General features: G+C 33.2%; 1 protein-coding gene across 1 annotated transcript in view; it reads left to right on the top strand.

Annotated features, from left to right (window-relative positions):
* Positions 1-17,201, top strand: part of LOC129229350 (putative bifunctional UDP-N-acetylglucosamine transferase and deubiquitinase ALG13) — a 38,849-nt gene extending 21,648 nt beyond the window's left edge. Inside the window, exons 12-20 of the mRNA XM_054863640.1 lie at positions 1,843-1,895; positions 3,130-3,192; positions 4,596-4,645; positions 4,722-4,831; positions 4,929-5,016; positions 6,157-6,238; positions 8,688-8,752; positions 12,681-13,062; positions 14,658-17,201. Of these exons, the coding sequence (XP_054719615.1) occupies positions 1,843-1,895; positions 3,130-3,192; positions 4,596-4,645; positions 4,722-4,831; positions 4,929-5,016; positions 6,157-6,238; positions 8,688-8,752; positions 12,681-13,062; positions 14,658-14,935 (1,171 nt within the window). The 3' untranslated portion in view covers positions 14,936-17,201. The remainder of the gene's footprint in view (positions 1-1,842; positions 1,896-3,129; positions 3,193-4,595; positions 4,646-4,721; positions 4,832-4,928; positions 5,017-6,156; positions 6,239-8,687; positions 8,753-12,680; positions 13,063-14,657) is intronic.
* Positions 17,202-26,907: the final 9,706 nt, after the last annotated feature.

Here is a 26,907-nt window from a genome sequence, read left to right as displayed (position 1 = left end):
CTTAACTTAGGTCAGCCTTTGAATAAAGGTACAATCAATTGACCTGACAGCTTAAAAGTAAATTCGTGGTCCAGCAACATTTCTAAACGTAAACAATACAGTACAACAAAAGAAAACAAGCTGACTCATTTCCCCACGTGTAACTCTTTTATCGCACATTGGCTCTACAGGTGTTCTTGCTTTAGAGGTCTATTGTGCAGGAATTGCAAGTGAAGGTGAATTTTTCTCTCATTGGCTCTTGTTTCTTTCTTTGTTTTTTTTTTCGTTCATTCGAAATAAATTTCAAATCATCTTTGAAAAAACTTGGAGTTAAAGGAAGTTTTAAAGTCGAGATATTGAGAATAATTAGCATGGAATTTAAGACAAAGGGGTCAGGACTTGATAAAAAGTTCAAGTTATAGTAATATTAGAGTTATTGGACTTCGAGTTATCGCGAATTCATAGTATTAGACTGTTTTAAAATGTATAATAGTGTAATTCTTGATGTATGTCTATTTGGACAGGAGTCGATTCAAACACAAATTGGATCTACTTTGCAGCCTCAACACAAAATTCTTTTTCTTAAAAGTGGCTACTTCACAAAACTTCACATTTTAAAATTAGACCTTTCGCAAAATTTTATTAATGAAAACACTTTGTCCCTTGACTTAATATTTGTCTAAAAGCAAAATATTGGTTTAAAAAAAACAGCAGCTTCCAAGTCATTTCCCAGTGAAGCCTTTTAGGCCAAAGGAATTTGATTTATGGCTGCTAAACATGCTCTACCTATACAACATAACAATATTTTTCACAAAAATATGCGACAGAGAAATGTTACAAATTTATTTTCAAAAATGTAGACCTAAAACTAAACAGCTGAATGAACCCTTGATAGGTGAACAGTGACATTTTAGGAAATGAACTTGACTTCTAAAATAAAAATATAAACTTTAATAGACTTAATTATATGCTGAGCAAATATGGATGACAAGTTTGCATATATGTATGACTAAAATGACTGAAAGTGATGGCAAAGTTTTTTCGTAGCTTATTGATCCTCTTGAAAATTTCCTTTGGCAATGGCCTTGGATTGCTCGATTGAAATCAGTGCCTATGTACATACAGTGAAGCATGTTTATAAGTTTCTCTTTTATACGTTTTTATCAATTATACATTTTTAAAATTGGTCCCTGCAAAGTCTAATACACATTAACCTATACCTATTATACGTTTTTTCGTTTGTACGCTTTTTTCATAGTCTCGTCAAAAACGTATAAACGGTGCTTCACTGTATTTGTGTTGAAAAATGCTTTCGTAATACAGTAAACTGCAGATTATGTGTCTAATAGAGCGGCACGGTAACCGCAGATAATCTACAAAAAAGGCAAAACCCAATACTAGTCTATATCATAGCCAGAAAAAAAAACAATAACCAACATATACGTTTAAATTCTAGCTAAAAACAATAGCGGGGTATGTAAACACAAAAAATGAATTGTCCACAACTGCCAACAGATTCCACACCTCTGCAGCGAACTCTGCAATCAAAGCAACTGATTAAAAAGGAGGGAAAAGCAATTTTTTCGAACAGAACTGTTCCAGCCGCTTGATTGATGTACTTAAAAGGAATAAATGTAAAAATAGTTTCAATTAGTTAGGTTTCGGTGAAGTTGAAAGGAAGGAAGAGAGGGAAAAAAATAGGAATCTCTTAAAAAATAAGTTTTGCACCATGAAGTTAAAATGTGTACATTTTTTCTACATTCAGTAAAATGTTGGCACAAAAAAAAATCCTTTGAAAGTGAGCAGAAAATAGTTTACTGCAATAAAAAACCGACTCATTCTTTTTCTTTATTGTTCTTATAGCTGTAAAGTTTCCACCAGTGTTCTTGAAATAGTTCCTGTTCCTGCTTATAAAGGTAAGTTTCTAATGTGTATATATATAGTTGAAGATTGTTACAAAAAAACAATATTTAAACTTTTTTTCTTCCACAAGATTTCTTTATAATTACATGCCTATGTCATATCAACCAACTTTCCCTATGCGTTCGGGAGACTCCCACCAAATTTTGAAGTGTTCTCCCAACCTCCCCAATCAAGTATATATGTATAACCTGAATTTTCATCGAAACAACGAAATCTCCCCACCCTCCAAATAAAAAGGATTTTTCAGTGATATCAATTTTAAGAAAAAGAAGGCAAAATTTTTCATGAAATGCATTCACACTAAATTCTTGTCTTTTAATTTAAAGTTTTGTTACATACACTACACACACAAAAGTTGTTTCTGAAACCTTCATGTTTGTTTATGTAACACGCTTCTACAACTACAGTGGAACATCAGGGACCGTGAAAGTAGTTTATAAATAAAGCGCCATTAAACAGAGAACCAACTGTAGTACTATTATAGTAAAATGATTGCAATCGGAAAAGCAAAACCTTTTCTTATATGAAAATTGTATATATCTGATTATTTTGGGATTTTTTTTTCAATTTCCTTATCACTTTTATTTCCCCAAAAAAATACGATAAAACTATTCTGAATTTTCTTGGAGTCTGATATATTTTTTAATGCTGCAAGGGATTGTTTCTTTTTTTATAAGGGAAAGTAAACTTATGCCTCTTTAAAAAAGTTTCTATAAATATTGTTGTTGCAGGTTTTGTGAGTACCCCAAAAGCCTCCCCTGGGTTTCAATTTCATTAAAATCTGTATAAATATGATTTGAAATAAATTAAAAGTAACTTGTAACATAATTTTGAACCCCCTCCCCTGTGAAAATACCCCCCTATCATCACTGTGTTGAAAAAATTTCTTAATTGTTGCAAAAAAAAAAAAAAAACTTAAGAACTATCAAGTTTGGGAACTAAGAAATATGATATTGTGTGCAGAATATTATACTTAAAATTATGAGCCAAGTTCATATTGATAGAAATACAGAAGTGTTTGAACTGATGTTAATGGTATGAATTTTCTTTTTCTTCTGTTTGTAAAATTTTTTTTTAATGATACTCTGAACCAATTAATTGATCAAATGATTCCAACTGATCTAAACTAAAATGTATCAGCTCTTATTTTTCGTGAAAGAAGTTAAATAAAATATTATACATGTATAAAATTTACATTGTAATGCATTTCATTATTCAATGTTTCAGCATTAACTTGGCAAGGAGGCAAGACTTATAAAGTCTATTCTGAGAATACGCCAGCTGGACAAAGTATGTAATTATTTTAAAACCGAAATCTCACATTTTGTTTAGTAAAAATTTAAATAAACAGGACAATGTCTAATTTATATGTACTATAGTGCCTATCAATCTGTAAATTGTGTATTTTAGAAGCTTTGCAGTACTTAGTGTGCACTTAATCAGGGCTCAATACAGGCTGATTTTGCTACCGTTCTTCGGTACCTTCACAAAAATCTTGTTTTGAAATCGGTACTTCCACAAAAATAAAGTAATAAAATCAGTAGCTTCATAAAAACATCGAAAATTTCACAAAAATTCACATTTTAAAATATAAAATTTGTTTCTCTGTTTAAAACAAAATTTACTCATAAAATAAAATTCTATGCAGGTTTATATGAACAATCACTTAGATAGAAACCTTTTTGTAGTATTTTAGCTAATTTTTAGCTGTTTCTCGCCAAAGTGTATTTATGCAATATTATCGCAAACTTTCAACATCTGTTTTGGGAAACCGTTTTTCTCATAATTTCCTGTATTGTACACAGTACATAACCCATTAAGCTTTAATTACGATGGTATTTTTTGTACTTCTTAGGTTTTTAGGTTCCCCCCCCCATCCCCAAAAATCAAAAAAATACTAGATGACATTAACACTTTTCGAACTAAAATTTCACTTGTTCTACTTCTCTTTTACAAAAATGAGGAGGCCTTTAAAATTTCACAAAAACAGTGCTGATGATAAAAAAACGTTCACAAAATAGAATGATGCAATACTTTCACAAAAATAGGTAGCAAGAAAAAAATCCTGTATTGGCCCCTGTTAATATATAATCTGTGTCTTCTTTTAAGAAAAAACTTGTATGAGAAACAAACTAGATTTCAGTTTTAAAGGAAATAAATAGATATGAAAGAGGAAATAAACTGTTATAACTTGAAGTATAATGAAAAATGGAATTGGAAAGAGAGTGTCTTTCATCATAGTTTCTATTGTTTAACGTGTCAAATGTAGTGTGAAACCACTCTGCTAGACTTCAATTGAAAGAAAAAAAATCCCTGTAGAACCTGCATTTTTTAGTATTCATTTGATGGTAGCCAACTTGTAGGCTTTATTAACACGCACTATATTAAGTGGATATTTTAGTTGTAGCTTTTGCTCTTGCTTTAGGTATTTCCTAGCTGCTGCAGCATCTGTGCTTAGTTCAAAAAACAACTTCCATATACCAGTCAAAAAGCAACTTCATAGGAGAAAACAGCATATTTTCTGTATTTTAATGTTTTTCTGTTACATACACTACCTGTTGTTTCATTAAAATTCAATTATTCATAAAAACTGCTTCTGAACAACTGTTTAATTACTAACTTTTTGCCATGCATGCTGTATGTGTAAAATATAATTCCCGTCACACTTAAAATGAATGAGTTTCATTTTTTAGTTGATACTGACAAAGGAAAGAACAAAAGAGGTTCCAAGAAAAATTACCAAGTATGTGTACTTGTCTATTTTTTTTAATGTGTAAAATTAAAAAGATGATAGTTTTCATAAAATGTTTCTCTTTCAGGAATACTCTCCTGTTCATGATGGAAATAACTCCTCTTCTAAGTCCAACACCATTGTCCGATCAAACTCGTTGCCTACTTCACAACATAATTTTTATTCCAAAAACAATAAGTAAATATTTTGTTATTTTGTTTAGCCCCTATTAAACAGTTGAATCTCATTTGTTTTCAGTAAAAACCTAAAAATGTTTTGCTTGTATGTATTCTAGCTCAACACAAAGTAGAAGAAGGGGCCCGTCTAGTAGTACTCCTGTTTCTAACAAGTCCAAAAATCATTATGAAAAAGAATCTCGTAATGTAAGTATTTTGTTATACAATTAAAATTTATGCAATCTTAAATTATTGTTGCATTGCTGTTTAAGCCATTTTGGGTACATAAACCCTTTTGCAAAGCGATTTTGGAGTTAAGGCAAAAGGATGAAAGAAAGAAGTGAGGGCCTCAAATGAGGAGGAGTCGGACTTGTGGCCTTGATAGAGGGTAGTACCACCTCAAAAGTTTAGGCATAGTTGTGAAGGGGAGGGAAAGTCTTCAGAAACTCTGTGGCCATGGTAATTGCACACAAGATTTTCAGATCCCCAAATTAGGTTGGGAAGCAGTTATAAAAAATTTGCAGAATTCAATTGCAGAAATTGTGTCAAAAGTTAATAATTTAAGAAATCACAACAGCAATTACTGGGAGATTGAAAACAAAATAACTGCTTTAAGAATTATTCCTTGTGACTTGTCCTGAAGTTTTGAATTCTTTGCAAGTGATATGAAAATTTATGATATCCTCTGTAGTTACAAAAGATGCTTTTTTATGGTTTTGACAAAAATAGAAAAATTGATTGGAAGCCAAACACACTGAAAGTAACAATAGGTTTCTGCAAATAATTTCAAATTCGTTGAATTAACTAATTTGAACATGTTATACAGACAATTTTTACTTCCTCTTCAATGCATATCTTGTTAAATAATTTTAAACATTAGGTGAAAAACTTCTTAGTCATTAATTTTTCTTTTGCATTCACGGCTACTACAGTAAAAAGCATTGCAACAAAATAATTAAAAACCTTGTCATTCGTATAAACCCGTCGGATATTTTATATGCTCACTATGAGTCAGTCCATAGGTGGTGTACCAGGATTTAACTGTATAACATACATAAATATAAAGTGATGATCAACTGTAGAATGATTAAGGCAAACTGATGTTTGAAATAAACATTTAATTCACGAGTAAACAACTGTGAAATACTAACATAGCGACACCGTTACACACCTTCACTTAAATTCGTAAAGAACGGAGTGTTGCCACTGAAAGACAGTTTAAACAAAAAAAATCTGACCTTACATGTGTATTATACGTACGTTTATTAAGGCAAAGATTTGTTGTATTTACCCATAAGGCAATGTTATTGTTCCTTGTTTATTTTTTATTACTTTTTTTCTTTTCAGCAAACTATTCGTTCTCCTGGAAATTTCTCATGCATTTGGCCTGCTGATAAAAATCTCCCAACCTCGCCAATACCTATACCTGGTAACTTGGTTTTATGTCTTAAATATTAGGTTTTATGCATGAATGTGAACATCAATCTTATATAATTACAAGATGATGTTTGTTCCATTTCTCTCACTTAATTAGAACAGGAGATATAAGTAATTCTAATTGCGATCCTAATTAAGCCAATTTTCAAGGCTAAACTTGATTTTTGTTTCTGCAGTGACGTCAGCTGCGGTATACGGTTGTGTTCGAATAGTAGAACCGGTGAATTCTTGATTTGGTTATTGCGCAGTTGTCATTTTTGTTAAATTCATTGAGCGAATGTTAATTGATTTTCTTTTTAATTTGAAAGTCGCTTGGCAAATTTGGCGATAAACAATGTAGTTGCGGATTATTTGTTTATTTCACAAAATATTTTAGACTAGCTTTTGCCCGCGGCTTCGCTCACGTTGATGTAGTTTTTTTTTCAATTGATTCAAGTTAATGGTCATTACAGGCAGAGGTCAAATAGTTACCAAAACATTGTTTGTCTCTAGTTTCGTCGACATTTCAAATTGCCTGCCCCCTTAAATGAATCAAAAGGTATTATTAAAACTGAAAATTAAGGGGAAAGGGAGTAAATGAAATGTTGGCAAAACTGAGAAGAAACCCAAAAATCACAAAAAATAAATCACGAAAACGTTCAGGAGTTGTAAAGAAGTCAGTTTGGGTAATTCCCAAAAAATCAAATTAGAGTGAGGTCAACTATTCTTAAAGTGAAACAGTTCTTTTATAATCCCAATCTCCATCAAATACATAATATCCAGCTCTACACCGGCAATCTAAATTATTGTATAATGTGTAACTTCTTACCGTAGAAATCGTCCCAAAATAGGGTCAACAATGATGCTACCCGAAATGTTTCCAATAAACAGTAAAAATTTGGCAATTGTTTGAAATTGTGTGCAAAGACAAAGTAATGGAAGTTTTTGTGCTGTTTATGAATTTGCGAATTAATTGGCGAATTATTTTACGTGTTAATAAATTTAAAGAAAGAAATATTAAAGAAATGGCGATATTTGGTTACATGGTGAAAACAAAGAAACAGTATTGCGTAGTCTTTAGCTTCAAAAACAGCGACAGTTGAAAAAAATGCCAAATGCCTTAGCTATTGAAATGATTCCACAAAGAAAGTTTGGCTAAATTCCAGCTGATCGATTAAATACCCAGTCAATACAAATAATAATATACAAATAAAATCAGCCAAATCCATGTATTATTTGCCAATCTTGTGCAAAAATCTTACTTCAAGATTTGACTTGAGAAAAGCCTTGAACAGTCACGAAAAGCAAAGATAGTCAACAATACAACAATAGTCGTTATCGACAGGGAGTTGAGATGATACACTAAATATTGTATTGAGTTAAGGAAAGCCTTCGAACATGGAACTAAAAAGCTCATAACTCGTTTTTTATTCTACTTAGAAATTTCGAACAGGTGCCATCTTCAGCAGAAAAATCAGAGCTTTCGATGGACATATAATGTTAATATGTGCAAGTATTTTTTATCCCCATATTAGAGAATTTATACAAAAATTGTGTTTTATTGCCCCCCTAAGGGGGTTTTGCTCCCCATAATGGGACGAAAACTACCCTATGTGTTATTCTGATGCATAAGCTATATTATTGTAAAGTTTCATCAAAATCCATTCAGTAGTTTTTGCTTGAAAGAGTAACAAACATCCATACAGACAAACTTTCGCATATATAATAGTAGTAAGAAAAACTGAGCATATCTTTGTATGAACTTATGTATGTTTTTATGTCTGAACTACCTTTTCCAAATGCCAGTGAACTGGCCATTGAACTAGGTATCAATAGATTCGTAATTTTCTAGTCTTTATGTTTGGGTATTTAACTTAATCCTCCAGTAATAATTAGTAGTAGGAGATATCAATTAAAGCTACTAATTATAATACTCAATTTTTCAAAGGCTTTCCTCTATTCAAATTGTTATTCAGTGCTTCATCTCGACTTTCCCTAACAATGCTTTTGTTAAAATTGTAGTGTGAAAAAAATCATTGAAAAGTAAGATCTATTGCTATTTTTTTCTCTAATATGAACAAATAAAATTCTATCTTTTGTTTTGAGACTTTTCCTGTAATTGAGGGATTTAAAATGATTCCGTTATGGTTACTTTCTGCGATATACCTCAAAATGTTACTGATTTTTTTTTTTTGTTTTGTTCAAGTTGATTGTTGAACATGCGTCACTTGACACAACTTTTATTTTGGTGGTATACCGCGCAAAGGCGAGCAACGCAGTTAGTAATCATATAAAATAGTTTAATGTAAAAAAGAAGGAAACGTGTAAGTATTTCCCTCAGCAATCGCACTTTTTAGTTCAACAGTTAATCTATTTTCAGTTTGTAGTTGTTGAAGAACATATTGAAGGAACTTTTGCATTTTAAAATGTTTTTTGCCTAATTTTTAATGCTTCTATTTTAGGAAAACTTCGTACCGATTGTTATAGAATTCATCCTGAGAGTCCAGAGACTCTGAATGAGCTTAATGTGAGTTTATTACACTTTATTTGTTGAAGTAGATTTAGTGTAAAGACACTTTCATTTGATGCACAGTTTACAATGTAGTATGTGACCCCAAGTCTGGGACGATTTGGACTATGTCCTTTGCGGATTATAGAACTTCTGATCCAAACTCCAAAAGCAGCAAAAATTACTGTTAGATCGGCATATGTTTTTTTTTTTCAAATTTCATAATATCAGCACAAAATCTTTTTTGGCTAATCAGTCTCAATGAAAGCATACTTTGGTATGAAAGAAAAAAGTCCGAGATAATCAACAGGGAGGAACATAAGATCCACAGATGTTTCTTATTACTTTGAGTTGTATGATGTGCCAACCAATACTATAAATAAATCATATTTACACTGAAAAATAACTTTCTATTTTGCTTGATATGTTTCAAATTGTATGCTAAATTAAAAAAAAAAAACATACTGTCCACCTCGGGCAAGTTGAACTCTGCTGCCCGACCGATTAAAAAATTCCATTTGTTGAAATAGGGGTGAGGAAAACAGGCTTAAGATCTTTGGGATTTAATTTGCACTGTTATTGCTCATTTGGCGAACAATATAATTCAGGTAAGAAGTAGCAAGTGGTAGAGAATTTTCTCGCCAATAAAAGGGTTGTGATTGTAGCTCAACTCAGCACCTAACAATTCCTCTTCTTACTGATTGCTCTCCCTTGAAAGAAATGGACTTGCTCAAAGCCTTATCTCAACTTGTGGGAGGTGGACAGTATTCAGGGGTCTGTCCAGGATTTTTCACAGGGTCCGTTTTTTGTGAAAAATCAAATAATTTTGTGAAAAATCAAAAAATTTTGAAAAAAAAAATTTTTTTTTTGTTAAAACGAAATTTTAGAATTTAGAGATGGCACAAACTGCATCAATTAAAGTTGAGTGTTTTCCTCTTCTATGACGAGAAAATCAGTCTGGATTTTTTTTCTGATATTTGGCGGGGAGGGGGGGGGGGGGCATCGCTCTTCCAAGTATCAATATTTATCTAACATTCTGCATTATGTTAAATTATACTAGATATATTTCTGTACAGTATTTAAAATAATTGTAACAAAAATATAAATAAATAAAACAAAATTCAGAATAGGGTTCAGCATTCAACTTTTTGACCCAAGACACTCTTAAAAATCACAGAATTTCGTTTAAAACTTATAAATTCCGTATTTTAACAAAAATAAAAAGATATTTCAATTGTTTACCTCTTGACAAAGTGTAATAATCATCAAAAATTCGAAAAATCGGATTCCCATAGCGGATGCAAAGAGATCGCAATTCTCAAAGTGAAGGCATCGAAAGTATAAAAACGGCTTGTAAAAGAAATATTTTTGATAAAATTATTTTAAAATTGCATTTTAGAGTCATATGATAACATATCATTAATATCTGTGAACACAGTTGACCCCCCCCCCCAAAAAAAAATAAAATAAAATAAAATAAACCATCTATTCAGCATTTTAATTTTTGACTCATAACAGAAAATGGAATTTTGCTTTAAAAACTTGAAATGAGAGTTCTAACAGAAATAAAGAGACTTTTCATTTATTTGAATCCTAATAAAGCGAAGTTAGCTTGAAAAAAGAACAAAATATGATTCTCATATCGGATGTTAAAAGATTGCATTTTTCAAAATGTAGACATCTAAAGAAAAAAAAAACGGTAATTAAAAAAGTTTATTTAAAGTTAATCATCCTTGTTAGCATCGAAAAATCAAAACCCATATAATTTTCTCCCAAAATAACAATTAAACATCGCACCCGGCACCATAAAAACGCAAATATTGACAAGCAAATATTGACAAGCCGACAAAATGATGAGAGTATTTTCTAATCAAGTCATTATTAAAGGTTCAACGCCAGACGCTAAGTGGTGACAGTTTTGAAGTTGGTAACCCTATCTGAAGCGATCATATTTTTTCCTCACCCTTACTATCCCTTTGCAGTTATAAGTTCATTTCGCAGATATATATTATTGTTTATTAAATCATGAGTGGAGAAAAGTGCTTACCAATGTCTTTTCAGAAAAGTTTACAACAACACCGCTGCTAATTAGCTGTGCTAAAACAAACAACCATTATATTTATTTGGCAGTAGCAATTATTTATCGCTGGCAGGAGCATCGCAAGAGTGCCGATTTTTTTTTTTCTTTCAAAATTAACCGATTTTGTATAAGCTGATCCCTCTAATTTGACTTAAAAAAAGGTTCCAAAAATTATCGGTTTATACACAGAAATATGCGGTTTATACACAGAATAATGCATTATTTTGCTTTCAGATTTGCTCTTTCAATAAACAATTTGTGACAGATCCGATCTTGTTTATCAGAATTTTGTGAAGGGTCCGTTTTGTTTGCTCGGGATTTTGTGAAAGGTCCGTTTTGTTTGATCGGGATTTTGTGAAAGGTCCGTTTTGTTTGATCGGGATTTTGTGAAAGGTCCGTTTTGTTTGATCGGGATTTTGTGAAAGGTCCGTTTTGTTTGATCGGGATTTTGTGAAAGGTCCGTTTTGTTTGATCGGGATTTTGTGAAAGGTCCGTTTTGTTTGATCGGGATTTTGTGAAAGGTCCGTTTTGTTTGATCGGGATTTTGTGAAAGGTCCGTTTTGGTTGATCGGATTTTTGTGAAAGGTCCGTTAACGGACCCAAATATCCTCTGGCCAGACCCCTGGTATTGTAAAGTAGTATTTGTAGTTCTTGAAATTTTGTGGTGTGCCTTTCATTTCTTATTTATCCATAAAATTTTTATTAAAGTAAAATAAGGATTCAATCATAAGCTTTTTGCAAAAGAGTTTTGATGGTAAACACATGCTACACTCAAATGGTGGCAGAGCTTCTGCTTTTGATCAACAACAAAATTCATTGGTTTATATTTGCTGCTTAACATTGCTATTTCACGATTGTGTCACTTGATATTTTCAGCCGATGAGTTTTCATTCAAATCTGTCATATTTTAATCTAGTTCTGATGATTCTTTCTTGAAGCGAATTACAGCTAAATCTGGAATTGTGTAAACAATTGAATGCTGATTACAGTAAACTTTTTATTTGAAATATAACACAAAATGAATCGGAGATGACACATTTTTCCTCCTACTTTCAAGCAACTGGATACATTAAATATGAAATGTTTTTTTTTATGGAAAAAGTAATAACAAATAAGCAAAGAATGGGACCAGAAAACAAAATAATGCAATAAAATGCAGATGTGGGGTGGAAAATAAACAAACCATTATTTCAAACAAAAGAAATTGAATTTATATTTAAGAATTTTTTTTCTGCAGAAATATTTCAATATGAATGTATTTAATTATACCGTAAAGTTCTTAACAGAGGGAATGTTGTTCTACAGTTTGCGATTAATACAATTCCAAAATAGGAAAAATAATTAAAAAAAAAAAAATATAAAAACTGGAGTCTAACTAAAAGAAAAAAAAGGAGGGGGGAGGCATTTTTAGATGACGCTAACTTGATAGTTTCATGTATGTAAAGTGAAGAAAAATCTCAATTCACTTTAAGAAAACTGAATATTTATGTACAGTAAAGCTTGTAAAGTTGACCACCATTGTAAATAGACTATCTGTCTCAGTTAACAGCTTTTATCATGTCCAGAAGTCATCCTTGTTCATACATAATCAATCTCTGTAAGTTGATTGCCTATCAAAGTCTACCACTAAAGTACTGCATTGCAAGTGGTCAACTTACACAGTTTTCTATTACAAATATTACGCATGTGATAATATTTGTAATAGATAAATAATGTTCACTATTACTTATGTTATGTTCAAAATAATTCGTGTGTAATTATTTATAATATTACAAATGTGATGCTCTAAAATTGAAGTATCTGACTAATCATGTTTATTCTTATATTTCAATCATTTGTAATTGTTGCAAATTTAACTCGCCACAGGAAAGAAACTGGGTGGATGAGTCTTTGAAAAATTCACCACCTGCTTTTGTAAATCATCCATATACTTTTGCTCCAGTCTACACTGATGATACTGGATATTCATCGATGGCTGCTAATTCATTCAGCAACGGAATGGTATCAAATGCCACTTCAGTTCCCCTTCCCATCCCTGGTACCCAAACAACTAGTCCGCCTTTGTCCGAAGATGCACCATCATCTCCTATCCAACCAGCTCCATGCCAAACTGCTATGACTGTATATCCTTATCCTGTGTATGCTGTTCCTGGAATGTATTTAGTCTGTCGAGATGGTTCTACTTTGCCTGTTAATGTTGGTCATTGGGGATCTCAAGAAGCTGTTCCTGGAAATGAAGTTGCTGCTGGTATTGATTTTATGTTACATTGATAAAAATGTAAATATCTATTTCTCAGAAACCTGATTAACATGTTCTGAGGAAAAGTTTTTTTAACAACTAATTCGAATAAAAACTTTCTATGCATCTGTCTTAAACAGTTTACAAAGCACTAGCTAGTACTAGAATTAGTGCAAAAAATGAAATCGTAATAGCTTATGTTTAATAGGAAAATTGCCAGACTTTTTTTTAGAAAAATTAATTCAGATTAGGGTGACCCTTGGTAATTTTCCGATTACTACATTTCTAGGATAAATAATAATTGTCTAATTTAAATTAAAAATCTTTACTAACAATAAAGCTGGATGTCTGGATCTCTGTGAAGCACATAGCGCCTAGACCGTTCAGCCGATTTTCATGAAATTTGGTACACAATTAGTTTGTAGCTTGAGGGTGTGCACCTCGAAGTCTTTTTCATAAATTCGATTTTGCAGTTTTTATATTCCAATTTTAAGAAAATTTTACCGAGCAAATTATCACAACGTGAACGAATAAATTACGGAATTATCATAACGTGGAACCGTAACATGGGCAAGCTAATGAATGTAGCAAATTGGCGAAAAATTCCTTATCCATCGTTTGTAAATATACAGTCGAACCAAATAACCTTTTAATTTTCTACTACGGGCAAAGTCATGTGGGTGCCACTAGTAATATATAATGAAGTATCATCATCGCGGAGCAATGTAAGACATCTAAGCTTCAAAACAATAGTAAGATAGGATATCTTACTATTGTTTTCAGACTTGGATGTCTTACTGTTGCTCTGAGGCGACGGTATGAAGTATTGCCTAGAAGCCTAGAAAATTTTACTTCACTGTGACTACATTTACTCAATTGTAATATGTTTAGTTTAACTTATTTCAAAGTAGAGTTCCCAAATATACACATATTTAAAGATCATCCTCCATCTTTGAAATCTTTCAAATGAAAAACGGACAAAAAGGCTAAAATGCTACGAAAATGTCGTATTCTTGCAATATTTATTACTCAGTTCCACATTCTCTTTCATTAATTAATTTTCATTTTGGTGAAGGTGTCATTTTTATTACATTATTTTTATTAATGTTCCAATTGTGTAAGTGTGATTTTTTTTGGAAAGTGGTAGTTATAAAAGGGAGTGAAATTGACCTATATTGGATCTTGAAATTAGCATTTCTTGAATTAAGATTTTTTTTAAATATTTTTTTAGATTTTGCCTTCGGCCACAGGCTTGGGCATCCCTGTTGTATACCCAAGTTGCCAGGCCACTCACTTTTAAAAAAATTACTGTAGAGGCCTTCAAAGGGGAATACCTCGTAAAACTGTAAATGCCCATTTGAAAAATATTAACGCAATATCAAATTTGTGTAAAAAACTTTCATTACTTTTACAACAAATTTTGTAAATTAAGCAACCCCGATGAATAAATGATTTTTTTTCCTACTGAATCATTTCTACTGCATTTTGTTTTTACTCATGAACTAATTAAGTATAATCTTTGTGAGGAAAAAAAGTTTTGATAACCCTTTTTGACCTCTTGTGATAAGTCTCTGATTGTAAAGTTTTTTTTTTTGTAATTTCAGGAGTGCCAAGTGTTTACTTCAATACTCCACCAACTGGAATGTCTCCACCGCTTACATCCTGGATTCCAAATTACGGATCAAATTGGGCTCAAGCCATGCCAACGACAACAGTTGCGTTCACTCCTCCCCTTGACATCAATGCATATCAGTCACTCATGTCTCCTCCTTGGAGCCCCCAGTCTGGAATCTACATGCCTCCTCCCCCACCAACCGTGGCATATACAGTGCCACCAACTCAACCGCCTCGCTTCTTGCAACAAGAGCCAGCCCAAAACTGAAAGTTTTCCGCTCTTAAACTTTCCAGTATTTTTATATCAAGACACTGGTGGGGAAATAGATTTGTCGTTAAAGTTTTAAGTGATGGAAATATCTTGATATATTCTGCAAAGAATTGAAAAATCGGATTTTTGGTAGTCTGTTGAGTGCTGAAACTGTGATTGGGTGAATGAGTAAGAAAGTTTTGTCTGTCCAATAACCATGTTTTAAAATGTTTAATCCAAAAATATCCTCAGCTTTTTTCCAGCTTACCAAATATTTGGCATGTTTAAGGAATTTAGTTCAGAAAACATAAAATTGTAAGATAAAATATCTGTTTTTCAATTTAGCACCATGCGGCTTCGGAATAGGCTTGCCTTAACGAGTGTACTGTTGTGTTTAAGAATGTTATGCGGTTGGGACATGCTTTTTGGAGCTGCTTCATGTGGGGAGATTATTGAATGTGCATGAGTTGACAGTTGTTCTAAACTAATATTTTATTGTCTTTTCATATTTGTAAAATTTTAATATCTTTTGGATATAGTATTTAAATGGCATTCATTTTAGCTTTCTGAGCATTTTCACCAAAAAGCAAATTTAGAATCATAACTTCTCGCCAGAAACATGCACTGCAATTGAAGGTGCCTAAACTATTTAGGTGGCAATTATTACTGCAATGGTACTTAACAGCTTCAAGAAATTATGTTGAATATATTTAACTAGTTTTGTTATTTTTGTTTCATGTTTATTTTTTGCTTTTACATTTGTTTTTGTTAACCAATCTGCATTATTAAAAGGACTATTTGTGTATGTGTTGCGATTTTTCAAGTGAGTGCCAATTGAACATGAACGTACTAGTCACTTGAATAGTCAGAGCTGCACGTTTTATTGCTGCATTTCCGAACCAATGATTTTATCAAAATCGCATTTTATATTGCTTTTTATGTTAATCGGAAGCTTAACCTAATCCCGAAAAACTGAAACATTGCTGTGATGTTTACACTTGCGATCGAATGGCTTTTACCTCGTGCCGCCATATTTCGAACCTCGCCACATACACAGAGGTGAGTATTAGGTCATATTTTGGACTAAGTGAATATAAGTGCATCTAGTAGTACATCAAACTTATCTGACGAGCTTGTTTGTGGAAAATTTTATGATTTTAAAAAATCATGTCTTTAAATATAGATGGGGAATGTTGTTTTGAAACTTGAAACATTTTTAAAAAATTAATTCAAATTTCGGGTTGATAAAAGTAGATTTTTTAATAAAACTCTGTCCAAGTTATCAACGTGTTGCGGTCGGATCATGTGATGGCAATTGTTTCACGTGTTGCCACTTTAAAACTAAAACTAGTGCTCAATTTTTCTTGTAGGCTAGAATTTGAAAACTATTTAGAGATTTGCATGTATACTTGGAGAGTTCTACCATCTACTTCAACTATGAAACAGGGTTCCTATATGTTGTAGAACTGCAAGCATTCCGTGTTTTTGGAAAACAAAATAATTAAATTGAGGAAAATTTTTGACATTAAATAGCTTTTATTTTGAAGCTGATTACATTTCAGAACGAGATTAAATCCTTTATTGCATTGAAGCAAATAAAACTTGTTAAATTTTGTAAATTGTATGCGATAAAATCTGAACGTATCTGAATGGAAATGTTGTGGAAAAAACCTAGAAGTTTGTTCTCACTTTAAAATGTAGGATCCCTGTAAAAACTTTGTAAAGTTTGTGCCAAAATTTTTCGGAAACATTTCTTTGGATATGCATTTTTTTACGAAACATATCATTGGATATCAGAGTTTTTACTTGATGTTTTTGAAGTGTTATTCAATTCCATTCATAATCATAGTCACTCTCCAATCTGTTATAAAAGTTTTATTACTACTGATTTTGTAAAGAATTATTTTCATATATTGTGTAAGATTGTACTGATCTATTTGTTGGAAATCGAAAATTAGTATTACTTGTAAGAAATCTGTAAATTTAACATTATTGTGGTAAATGTGATACTTTCTATTTACTTAAATGTTTGTTAAAGTTGTACTTTAAGAACAATTTGAATTATCTGGTGTAATTTTTTGAAGTAGATGTGTTCGAGGACTGTGATATATTCAATGAAAAAAATAGTTCATTTGCCATTTTTATGGTGTAAGTGTTCCTGTATTTTTAAGTTGTATACTGGGACTGAAATTTATTTTTCTGTCAAACTTAATGGCTTTGGCCTTTCTCAGTGTTTTACTTTCCATATCAGTATTCAAAATATCAATAAATACTTTCATTTTCATTTCTTGTTCTTATTTTTTACTGAGTTTTTTTCTTTTTTTTTTCTTACTTTTTTGTCTAATTGATGTATGCAAAGAAATAAGTGGTACAATAGAAGTCCTTTTACCTGGTTTAATGTGCCTGAATATTTTGGAGATGAAAAAGTTCCAGATATTGGAAAAAAAGAGGAATTTCAAAGATGTTCTTACAATATGTATTTGCTGCAAAAGATGGTCACATAATGCAGTGGCATACCTAGCATGGGTGATACCCAGAGCGGTAATTTGTGGTGTCACCCCCCCCCCCCCTACAAACGAGCAAAAAAAAAAGTTTTGATATATGTCAACGTGAAATTCAATTTTTAACAACTACATTTGTGTTTTATGAAATTTTAAGTGGGCTAATGTACAAAAGACGTGGAAAAGGGGGATCTTTGGGTGTTCCCCCTGAAGTTTTTCAAATTTTTAGTTCAAAAAATGCATTTTAGCTTCTTATTTTTCAAAAACTTGAAATTCCACTTTAGGTGTCACCCCCAGACAGGTGACACCCGGTTGCAGACCGCCCCTCCTCTCCTGTAGTGAGGCCACGGCATAATATTCTGTATAAGACCAGGGTTACCAAGTCACAGGGAAAAGCGGAAAAACACAGAATTCAAAATTTTCACTAACAGGGAAAGTCTTTGAACTTTGGGAGAACTTTAAGGTTATCTTTAAAAACCTGGAAAGTGCAGGTGTTTTTAAATTTGCAAAATTCAATGCTCAAAATATGTAAATTATCAATATATAAAGTGGTAATTTTATTTATTTCAAGTAAATATTAAACTATCTTTCTTAAAGAAAAAAAAATCAAATTGTTTATTTGACATGCATTTTTAATTTTATGTAATTTTAATTAAGAAAGCATTTTATTATTCTTCAATGTTTGTTTTGCCAATGTATATTGCTCTGCCAAATTTTTCCGTATTTTTATCTTTTAGGTCTGAGTAATGAATTCCCATCAAGATATAACGGGAGAAAATTGCTTCTACATTTGTAAAAGGCTACATAATTGTGTTGGAGAACATAGGGAATCCTCTCCCCCAAAATGAAGTATGAAAACTAAAATTTGCAAAAACTACCAAAATATGTGTACAATAGAGTTATGACTGAATTAACTTTTTTTAGTGGAACCTGCAGTAGAAATGGATGAAACTTTTAATACTAGATGAGAAAAAAAATTTCTGCACCAATGACATTGAAAATAAGGAGTTAAGAGCTATAGCGGATTAACTCGTTCATGGTTTTTATCCACCTTATCTCTGAATGCCTCATATACTAGTAGGCATAAACTTAAACCAAAGGTGCATTGCTAAGAGGGTGGGTGATGTGGAGAAAAGTTGGCATGAACTTCAGGTTCAAATATTTTGCTTCTGGTTAATTTTCCTCAATGTACGTCAAAAATATCTGCCATAACATATCACCAACGGGAACGGATTTGTCTATACAAATTAAAAGTAGTTCATATCTACGAGTAATTGAATTTCATAGTTTTATTCTTCAAAACCCAGGCACCTCATGCATTTGAAATGAAAGCGCACAATATTTACAGTGATCTCCTCCATTAAGGAATGAATAAGTACGAAAGAAGATCGTATATAAATTGGGGATCCTGTAGGTTGGAGATTTATTCCATTTGTTCTTAATTAAAAATCTTACCTACGTCAGATTCTATGATTTTTCACTATGCAACAGCATTTTTAAACGTCTAGATAAGACGAATCTATGTGAATAAGGGGAAAAGTAAACATTTGATGCACGTATTCCGCTCATTTGAATGAGACTTGCTTCTGCAAAAGCTGACATCGGTAAAAAATAATAGGTTCATCCATTTCCGGCTGTAAAACGGATGTTTGTCCTTCCATACAATCCGTGGTCAGTCAGTATTGTTTAGTAGCTGTTGGTGTAAAGGGTTGAGAACTTAGTACAAAAGTATCAATTACCCTTTGCATTACAGCCCCCTAGCCATATGATGAAAAAACGAGGCCGTTCCTATGGCCCTAAGACTGAAGTACAAACCTTTATTGAGCAATCGCATTGCTTATTGTTCTCATTTGACTGTTTGATGTTCCTATGATTTTATCTCCCCCCCCATCACTCCGCCTCCCTCTGCAACACCACCGTCGACCGGCTTCTCCCGATGCTGCTCCTCTAGCGAGCACAGTGTCCAGGTTGCGCCCATATCCTACACACATACACACCTACCCAAACGTACACATACATACACACCTACCCAAACGCATGCATATACACACAAATATACACACCTACCTAAACACACACACACATACTCGTGATTGCGAAAAACATAATTTGACTTCCAGCTGTCAAAATTCAAATTAAATTTTTTTTTTTTATTTTGATGTTGGAACAAGTGCCGCCCTGGCCTATACTGCCGTGCTAAACACAAAAATGGTATTTACATTATTTGTCAAAATTGAGTTATTGTCAGGAGGTGGTTCTTTATAACATGTTTTACCCCTATGCAATGTTTTATTGTCATTTGTGAATTGGATAATATTTTTTAAAAAAATCTAAAGTGAAATCTGGATCAAATACATGCAGGTGTAAAACATTTTAATAGCAGTTTTTCGGTTTGATCGCAGCTGCAGATACGACTTTTGCGCTTAGCACAGCAGTATAGCCCAGTAAGCCCATAAGTAAATACAACGCTGAGTTTCAGGCTGGTAGTGGGGCTCAAAATTTACCACTTTCTTTAAGTCGCAGCTTTGTTTCTATTGTTCAAATTCTGTAGGGAGTTTTTTTTTTTGCTTCTCTAACTGTTATTCTTTTATCTACGGTGTAGTCCTAAAAGATTGCAGAGATCATCAATCGGTCCGCAAAAACTCCAGAATATCATTTGTCTTGGAGGACGGAATGTGAGATTTCTTCTCTCGGTTATCAGTAATTCACACACATAATTTTAAACTAATGTTTTTCCAAAACTATCAACGCATTTTATTAGCCATTTTATCACGACATATTTTTAGTTGCTGTAGGTACAGCACCGTACATTTAGTACACTAAACTTGAAACGAGTAGGTTCAGGAAGTTTTTATAGACAAGACTGCAACAAGTTTTTTAGAAATCAGGACACAAAAATTCAACAAATAGCCGGTGGCGGCCTTAGGTTTTGCGGGGCCCTGGGCAGACTTTTTGCGGGGATTAAAAATATTAATGATTGTATTAATTACAGGTATATCCACCGCAAGAGTGATGTTATCCCCCTTCCCCCAGGGGCGGATCTAGAAATACTTGTAAGGGGTGTCAAGTTTCAATCACCAATGTTATTCAACCTACCAAAAAAGTATCAGTTAAGTAAAGGTGCATTCCCTCCAAGGGTGATGAGCTCCCCGCCCCCAAATGAGAGCAAAACCCTTTCAAATCTTCTCTCCCCCCCCAGTGGCGCAGCCAGAAAATTTTTCTGAGGGGTTTTCAAAATCGAAAATTGTTGCTTTCTTTCCCATTCATTTACAAAGCATAATTATTCAGTATCAAAGAATTTCTACAGATTAGTAATTATTCATTCAAAGTAACTGCTTAAAAACAATTAATAATTCGTATTAATATCACTATGAAACGAAGAAAGTGGGAAAAAGCGCAGAGTAGTTTTACTTTAATCTTATGTTCATTTTTTGTGTGTTTTTCGCGAGATCATTTAAATCCTCCTCCTCAAATACATTCATGTCTTTATGAATGTCAGATGCTAGCTAATAACGGTTTCGATCTTTCGATGAGAATTGGTTAAGAGCCTTAGAAAATCCGGTGCGGTAGGCTTCCTCTCTCTAGATGTCCCTAAAAAGGATTTGTTCAGTGATGGAAGTGCTGAGGGACCGTGATACCCTGTAGAGCTTTATTGACACCATTTTAGCTATCATATATCAGTGGGGACGAGGAGTGCTCATCATGAAGTACAACTTTTATATTTAAGAATTGAAAAGCAATTTCTGACTGCTTCCCGATCATTAAAAGCAGTAAGATATTTTGTTGAAACCTATCCCGCTTGGAAAAGCTCAAATACTCTGCTTTTTCCCTTGATTTTTACGGAGGAAATGAATGTGCTTGTGTTCTGGGAGGGATTTTAACCCTAAAACCCCTCCCGTGGCTGCACCACTGCTCCCCCCAAGCTAAATTTGTGGTGGCGCAGCCTGCGCCATGAATCTTATTCCCTCAAATTTTCATCAAAACGCAACTGCCCATCTCTTTAGGCGGACAGACTGGTCCCATTACCGTAAGCTTTGAATGAATATATTAGATTACAGCTGTAAACTGGTTGGAAAAAGCACCCACTACGTTTGGTTAAAAAAAAAAAGCATAACATTGATTCCATGAGGTTTTTTTTCTGGATCCAAAAAATTAAAATTTTATAATGGTCGTAATAAAACACATGTCACAGGGGGGTCAGCTGACCCTTAGACCCTCCCCTGAATCCGCCCTTGCCCCCCCCCCTGCACACGAATGACAACCCTCAAAAAAGTGGGAAAATGTCTCTCGAAACAGCTCCTTAAGATTTTAATGACTCAGTTTTAGCCATTCCTCCCGCTTGGAGAGCACTGCTTTTAATTTATAAATAAAACGAAAATACATTAATATAATTTATTCCTATTAGTACCTAATTGTAATTCACAAAACCCTTTTTTTCTCGATACAATCCCCACATATATACATTTAAGATTGACCTTGGAGGGAGAATGGTTCCAAGGACCACCTTAAATGCGATATAGAATATCCTCAGTTTGAGGGGGTCCGGGGGTTTCTCTCTCGGGGAAAATTTTGAAAAGTAGACATAAAATCTTGCGTTTTGAAGCCTTAGAAAATATAATTTGAACTCGAAACATATCGGGAAAAAAAATAGAACTAAAATTTTGTATAAGTTTCACTCTTTTGAAAATTTAGAAAATGCAATGTAAAATTTTTTTTGGTTGGACGAATCGTCGACATTGATCGACAGAGAAAAGACAACGGATTGTCACTTGCTCAAATCTGCTTTTGGTAGAGTTAATTTTTGATCATCTCCCAAAGAAATCCATATAACTCTTGAAAGAAATGGTGTGGAGATTTAGAAAATAAATAATGAGGCAGTACATCCTAGTTATTCCTACAATTTAAAATTTATACACTGCATAAAAAATAAATTGAAGCACTTTTCAAGTAGAGTAGACTCAAAGACTTATTTAGTTATTTTCAAGGACTCTAGAACATTTAAACTTATTTAAAGCACTTTATTTGTTTTCCAGTCTCTAACATTTTAATACTAGATTGTATCCTTTTACCGGTAGAGCAATGTTTTTTTTAAATTAATTAATTTTTTTTTATTATGCTAAACAGATTAAGTTGAAGTAAGATAAAAGCAAACAATAACATATGAACTTCTAGAGTACTGAATTTTTGATTAAATAATTATCTTGTTGATTATATATATTTGATTGATGATATAATATATTTGATCACGTGAATCAAAAAAATATCTCGAGCTATATCTAACAGAAACGTAAAAACCACGATTTAAACAGTTTTGATGCCGGATGTACCAAAATTTGGGAGGACCAAAATTCAGCTCCTTGATAGTAAGGAGCTAAATTTTGGTCCCATGCCCTTCGTTAGAAATTGTAAAATTCAAGCTTTGTAACTAAATTTTCCCAAACGTTCAAGGTTTTTGAGCACTTGAAAATGTAAGGATTTTTTTTTCTTAACTTTTCATTTTTTTAGGGGCGAATTACGTAGTTTTTCGGGAGTTTGAGGCCCCCAATAAAGCGGGGTCCCTAAGCTATATTTTTTAAAGTTTATAAGTAAATCCAGCCCTGCTAGCAATAAAACGTTAATGTAGAAACAAGTGCTGTGAAGGGATGTGGAATCAGGAGGAATGGGACTGCTGCATTCAAAGCCGAAATAAAATGAGGAAAATTAATTTCTAGCTAGTCCGGTAGTTGCAGCAGCTTAGTCTCACGCTTCACTCTACTCTGCATCTGCAACATCTACTGGAAAATATAGAAATAAATTTTCACGCTTTATTTCGGCTTATAAATGCTGTACGATGCTCTTGTGTAGGTTATGTGGACTGTATTTCAATAGGCAATAAACTCAATTCGAACAATACAATACATTTATTAAAAACGTGTAAATATAAAATCATACTATGAACTAAAGAAACTGAAAACACCGCCCTAACCATTAACAGAAAATACAACTGACAACAACCAACAAAAACTAACAACTAACCTGGCAAAAATAATCAAAATCAGTTTTTATGACATAGGGGCACGTGTGCGCACCTACTTGACGCACACTGCCAACGCGCCCTCTACTTTAATGTATGCAAGGGATTTAACACTCCCCCGCGATTGAAATTACTATTTCAATATAACATTCCAAACAAATAAAGTTCAAAATAACAGTTGATAACATGAACAAATTAAACATTCAAGCACAAACTAGTAAACATCCTAATTCCAAAGCTATATATAAAAATTAAACAGTTTCTTCAACTGGAAGAATGCAAACATCTCTAACATTTCTTATTAGTGTGCTTCCACTTGGCAAACATAATTTTACTACTCGAACTCTATTATCACGACCAATGTTCGTCTCAATGATTCTGCCAACACACCATTTTGTCGATGGCAAGTTTTCTTCTCGAATGAGAACAAGAGTCCCTGTTTTAACATCATTTTTGCTAAATTTCCATTTATTTCTCTGTTGTAAATGGGTTAAGTAATCCCTTTTCCATAACTTCCAAATTTGTTGACTAAATTTGGTAATCCTTTGCCACTTAGAAAGGGTGTTTTCCTTAACATCAATCAATTGTGGTTCACTAAGGGTAGTGATAGGTCTGCCAATAAGAAAGTGACCTGGTGTTAATATTTCAAAATTGTCCATTTCTGATGACATTGGTATGAGAGGCCGGGAATTTAAAACACCTTCGATTTCTGACAAAATTGTAATAAATTCTTCTAAAGTTAAATTTTGACTGCCAATCACTCTTTTTAAATGGAATTTGAACGATTTCACCCCGGCCTCCCAAATGCCACCAAAATTGGGCGATCTAGGAGGAATGAAATTCCACTGAATACCTTCTGTTAGAAAATAATTTGACAAAACTTCATCGGGAATTCTAACCATTTTTTGCAATCTCTTGATTTCGACATTAGCCCCAACGAACGTTTTAGCATTATCAGTAATGATTTTTGAACATTTTCCTCGCCTGCTGAAAAAACGTTTCAAACTTGCTATAAAAGCCTGTGTCGTCATATCAGTTACGAAGTCCAGGTGTATTGCTTTAGTACTGAGACAAATATAAACAACAACATACACTTTATTTAATACACCCTTCCTTTGATTTTTAAATTTGATAAAGAAAGGACCACAAAAATCTATCCCAGTGACAAAAAAGGGATAACTAGGATTTACCCGGTCTTTAGGCAATTCAGCCATGATTTGACTAACAGTAACAGGTCTGTTTTTGAAACAGATCACACAGTTACGAACAATTTTCCTACAACTATTTCTGCCATTTAGCGGCCAAAATTTTTGTCTAACTTGATGTAAAAGAGTTTGGGGACCTACGTGAAGATATTTAAGATGAACATTTCTTAAAATTATACTTGTTAAAGGATGTTTTGCAGGTAAAACCATAGGATGTTTGGTTGCATAAGATAAATCTGCATGGGACAGTCTCTCCCCTACTCTCATTACTTTATTTTTATCCAAAAACACATTTAAAGAGGAAAGTTTACTTCTGCTGTGAACTTGTTTACCATTTGTTAACCTTTTAAACTCATCAGAAAACTCACCTTCCTGGAGAGAACGTATTAACCAATTTTCTGCATTAGCAGATTCATCAATAGACAAAGGACCTATTTTCTTGGACTTTGGATTTTTACAATTATAAATAAACCTATAAAGAAAACTTACAATACGAATAAGTTTCATATAATTATTTGACTTATTAAGTATGCAATCAAAAACAGAATTTTCATTTCTCGCAATCAAGTTCATTAAACGTTCATCTGGTTCAGTTTTTAAGTTCGGTTTTAGTTCTTTATTGATTGCTCCCTCTTCGGGAACCACTGAAAGATGATCAGTAGAATAAATGTTCACGGATTTCAGAAATGTAGGGCCATACCACCAAGCTGTGTTTTCTAACAGCTGATCGACACTGATACCTCTCGTCAAAGCATCAGATGGGTTGTCACGACTAACGCAAAAGAACCATTTATCGAGGTCTGTAAGTTCCTGAATTTCTTTCACACGGTTGCAGACGAAGGTTTTCCACTTCAAAGCTGAACCTCTTATCCAGTATAGTGCTATTTGAGAATCTGTCCAAAAGTACATAGGAGGGGATATTTTCCGCTTCAACACATTTGCAACTTCATTTGCTAATCTAGCAGCAAGTAAAGCTCCTAGCAACTCTATTCTTGGAAGAGTAATCTTTTTTAACGGAGCCACACGGCTTTTAGATGTAAGAAAGTTCACAATAACTTTGTCATCAGATCTTATCAGTACAAACACGACGGCACCGTAAGCTTTAGGACTGGCGTCCGAAAAGGTATGCAATTCTATGTCACAACTTGAAAGTTCTGCACAATCAAGGACGTTTCTGGGAATTTGGAGTTTTAACAATGTAGGAAGTTCAAAGCACCAGCGATTCCAGATTTTTAAAATGTCATCTGGCAGCTCAGCGTCCCAGGAAATTTTTCGAATCCATAATTCTTGAAACAGGCACTTAATTCTGATGGTGTATGGTGTCGCAAATCCTAGAGGATCGAATATTCTACCTGCTACTTGCAGCACAAATCGTTTTGTATTCTTTCCGGTCTTGATAAATTCAAGCAAATCCTTTACTTCTATAGCGAAAGTATCTTCCTTAATGTCCCACGGCAGTCCGAGAACCTTACTTGGTTCGTTACAGTTATTTGAGAAATTACTCGGTAAAATATTAAATTCTCGTTCTTCCCACATTTTCATCAACACTTCATCATTCGAAATCCATTTGCGGAGATTCATACTAGCTTTTTTCATTATGTTATTTGCTTCGATAGAAATTTTTAAAGCATCCTTTATATTGTCTGCACCAGTAACAAGGTCATCAACGTAAAAACAGGTATTGAGTACTTCAGTAGTAACGGGATAGGCTTCTTCATACTTTTTGATGTGTTCTTTAATGGTTGCAGACAGCAAAAAAGGCTCACATTTATTCCGAATGTCAGACATAAAAAACGATAAACTACTACTTCTACATTGTCATTCTTGTTAGGATCATTTTTAATAAAAAGGAATCTAACCACATCTCTATCAAACTCGTTTAGAGATATTTGCAAAAACGCACGCTCTATATCCGATAACATGGCAATCTTGTTAATTCTAAAGTAAATCAACAGTTGAAAAATATGCGGGTTCAAATTTATACCAGACCAAAGACAGTCATTTAGTGACAGTTGTCCAACGTCGTTTGAACTAGCATCAAAAACTATCCTACATTTAGTATAAACACTTTGTTGCTTGAATACTGCATGGTGAGGAAGATAAAAAACAGGTCTATCAATGCGTTTTTCAGGTTCCTTGACTTCTTCAATTATTCCGTTCGCTAAATATTCTTTCAAAATTTCACTGTATTGAATATACAAAGTCTTATCGCGTTTCATTTTCTTGACTAAACCTTGAAACCGCCTTTCCTGCTACCTCAAAATTGTCATT

Source organism: Uloborus diversus, chromosome 9, assembly GCF_026930045.1.
Source record: "Uloborus diversus isolate 005 chromosome 9, Udiv.v.3.1, whole genome shotgun sequence".
NCBI classification, from domain to species: domain Eukaryota; kingdom Metazoa; phylum Arthropoda; class Arachnida; order Araneae; family Uloboridae; genus Uloborus; species Uloborus diversus.
Note: the sequence above shows the minus strand (reverse complement) of the source record. Positions and strands in the feature narration are given on the sequence as shown.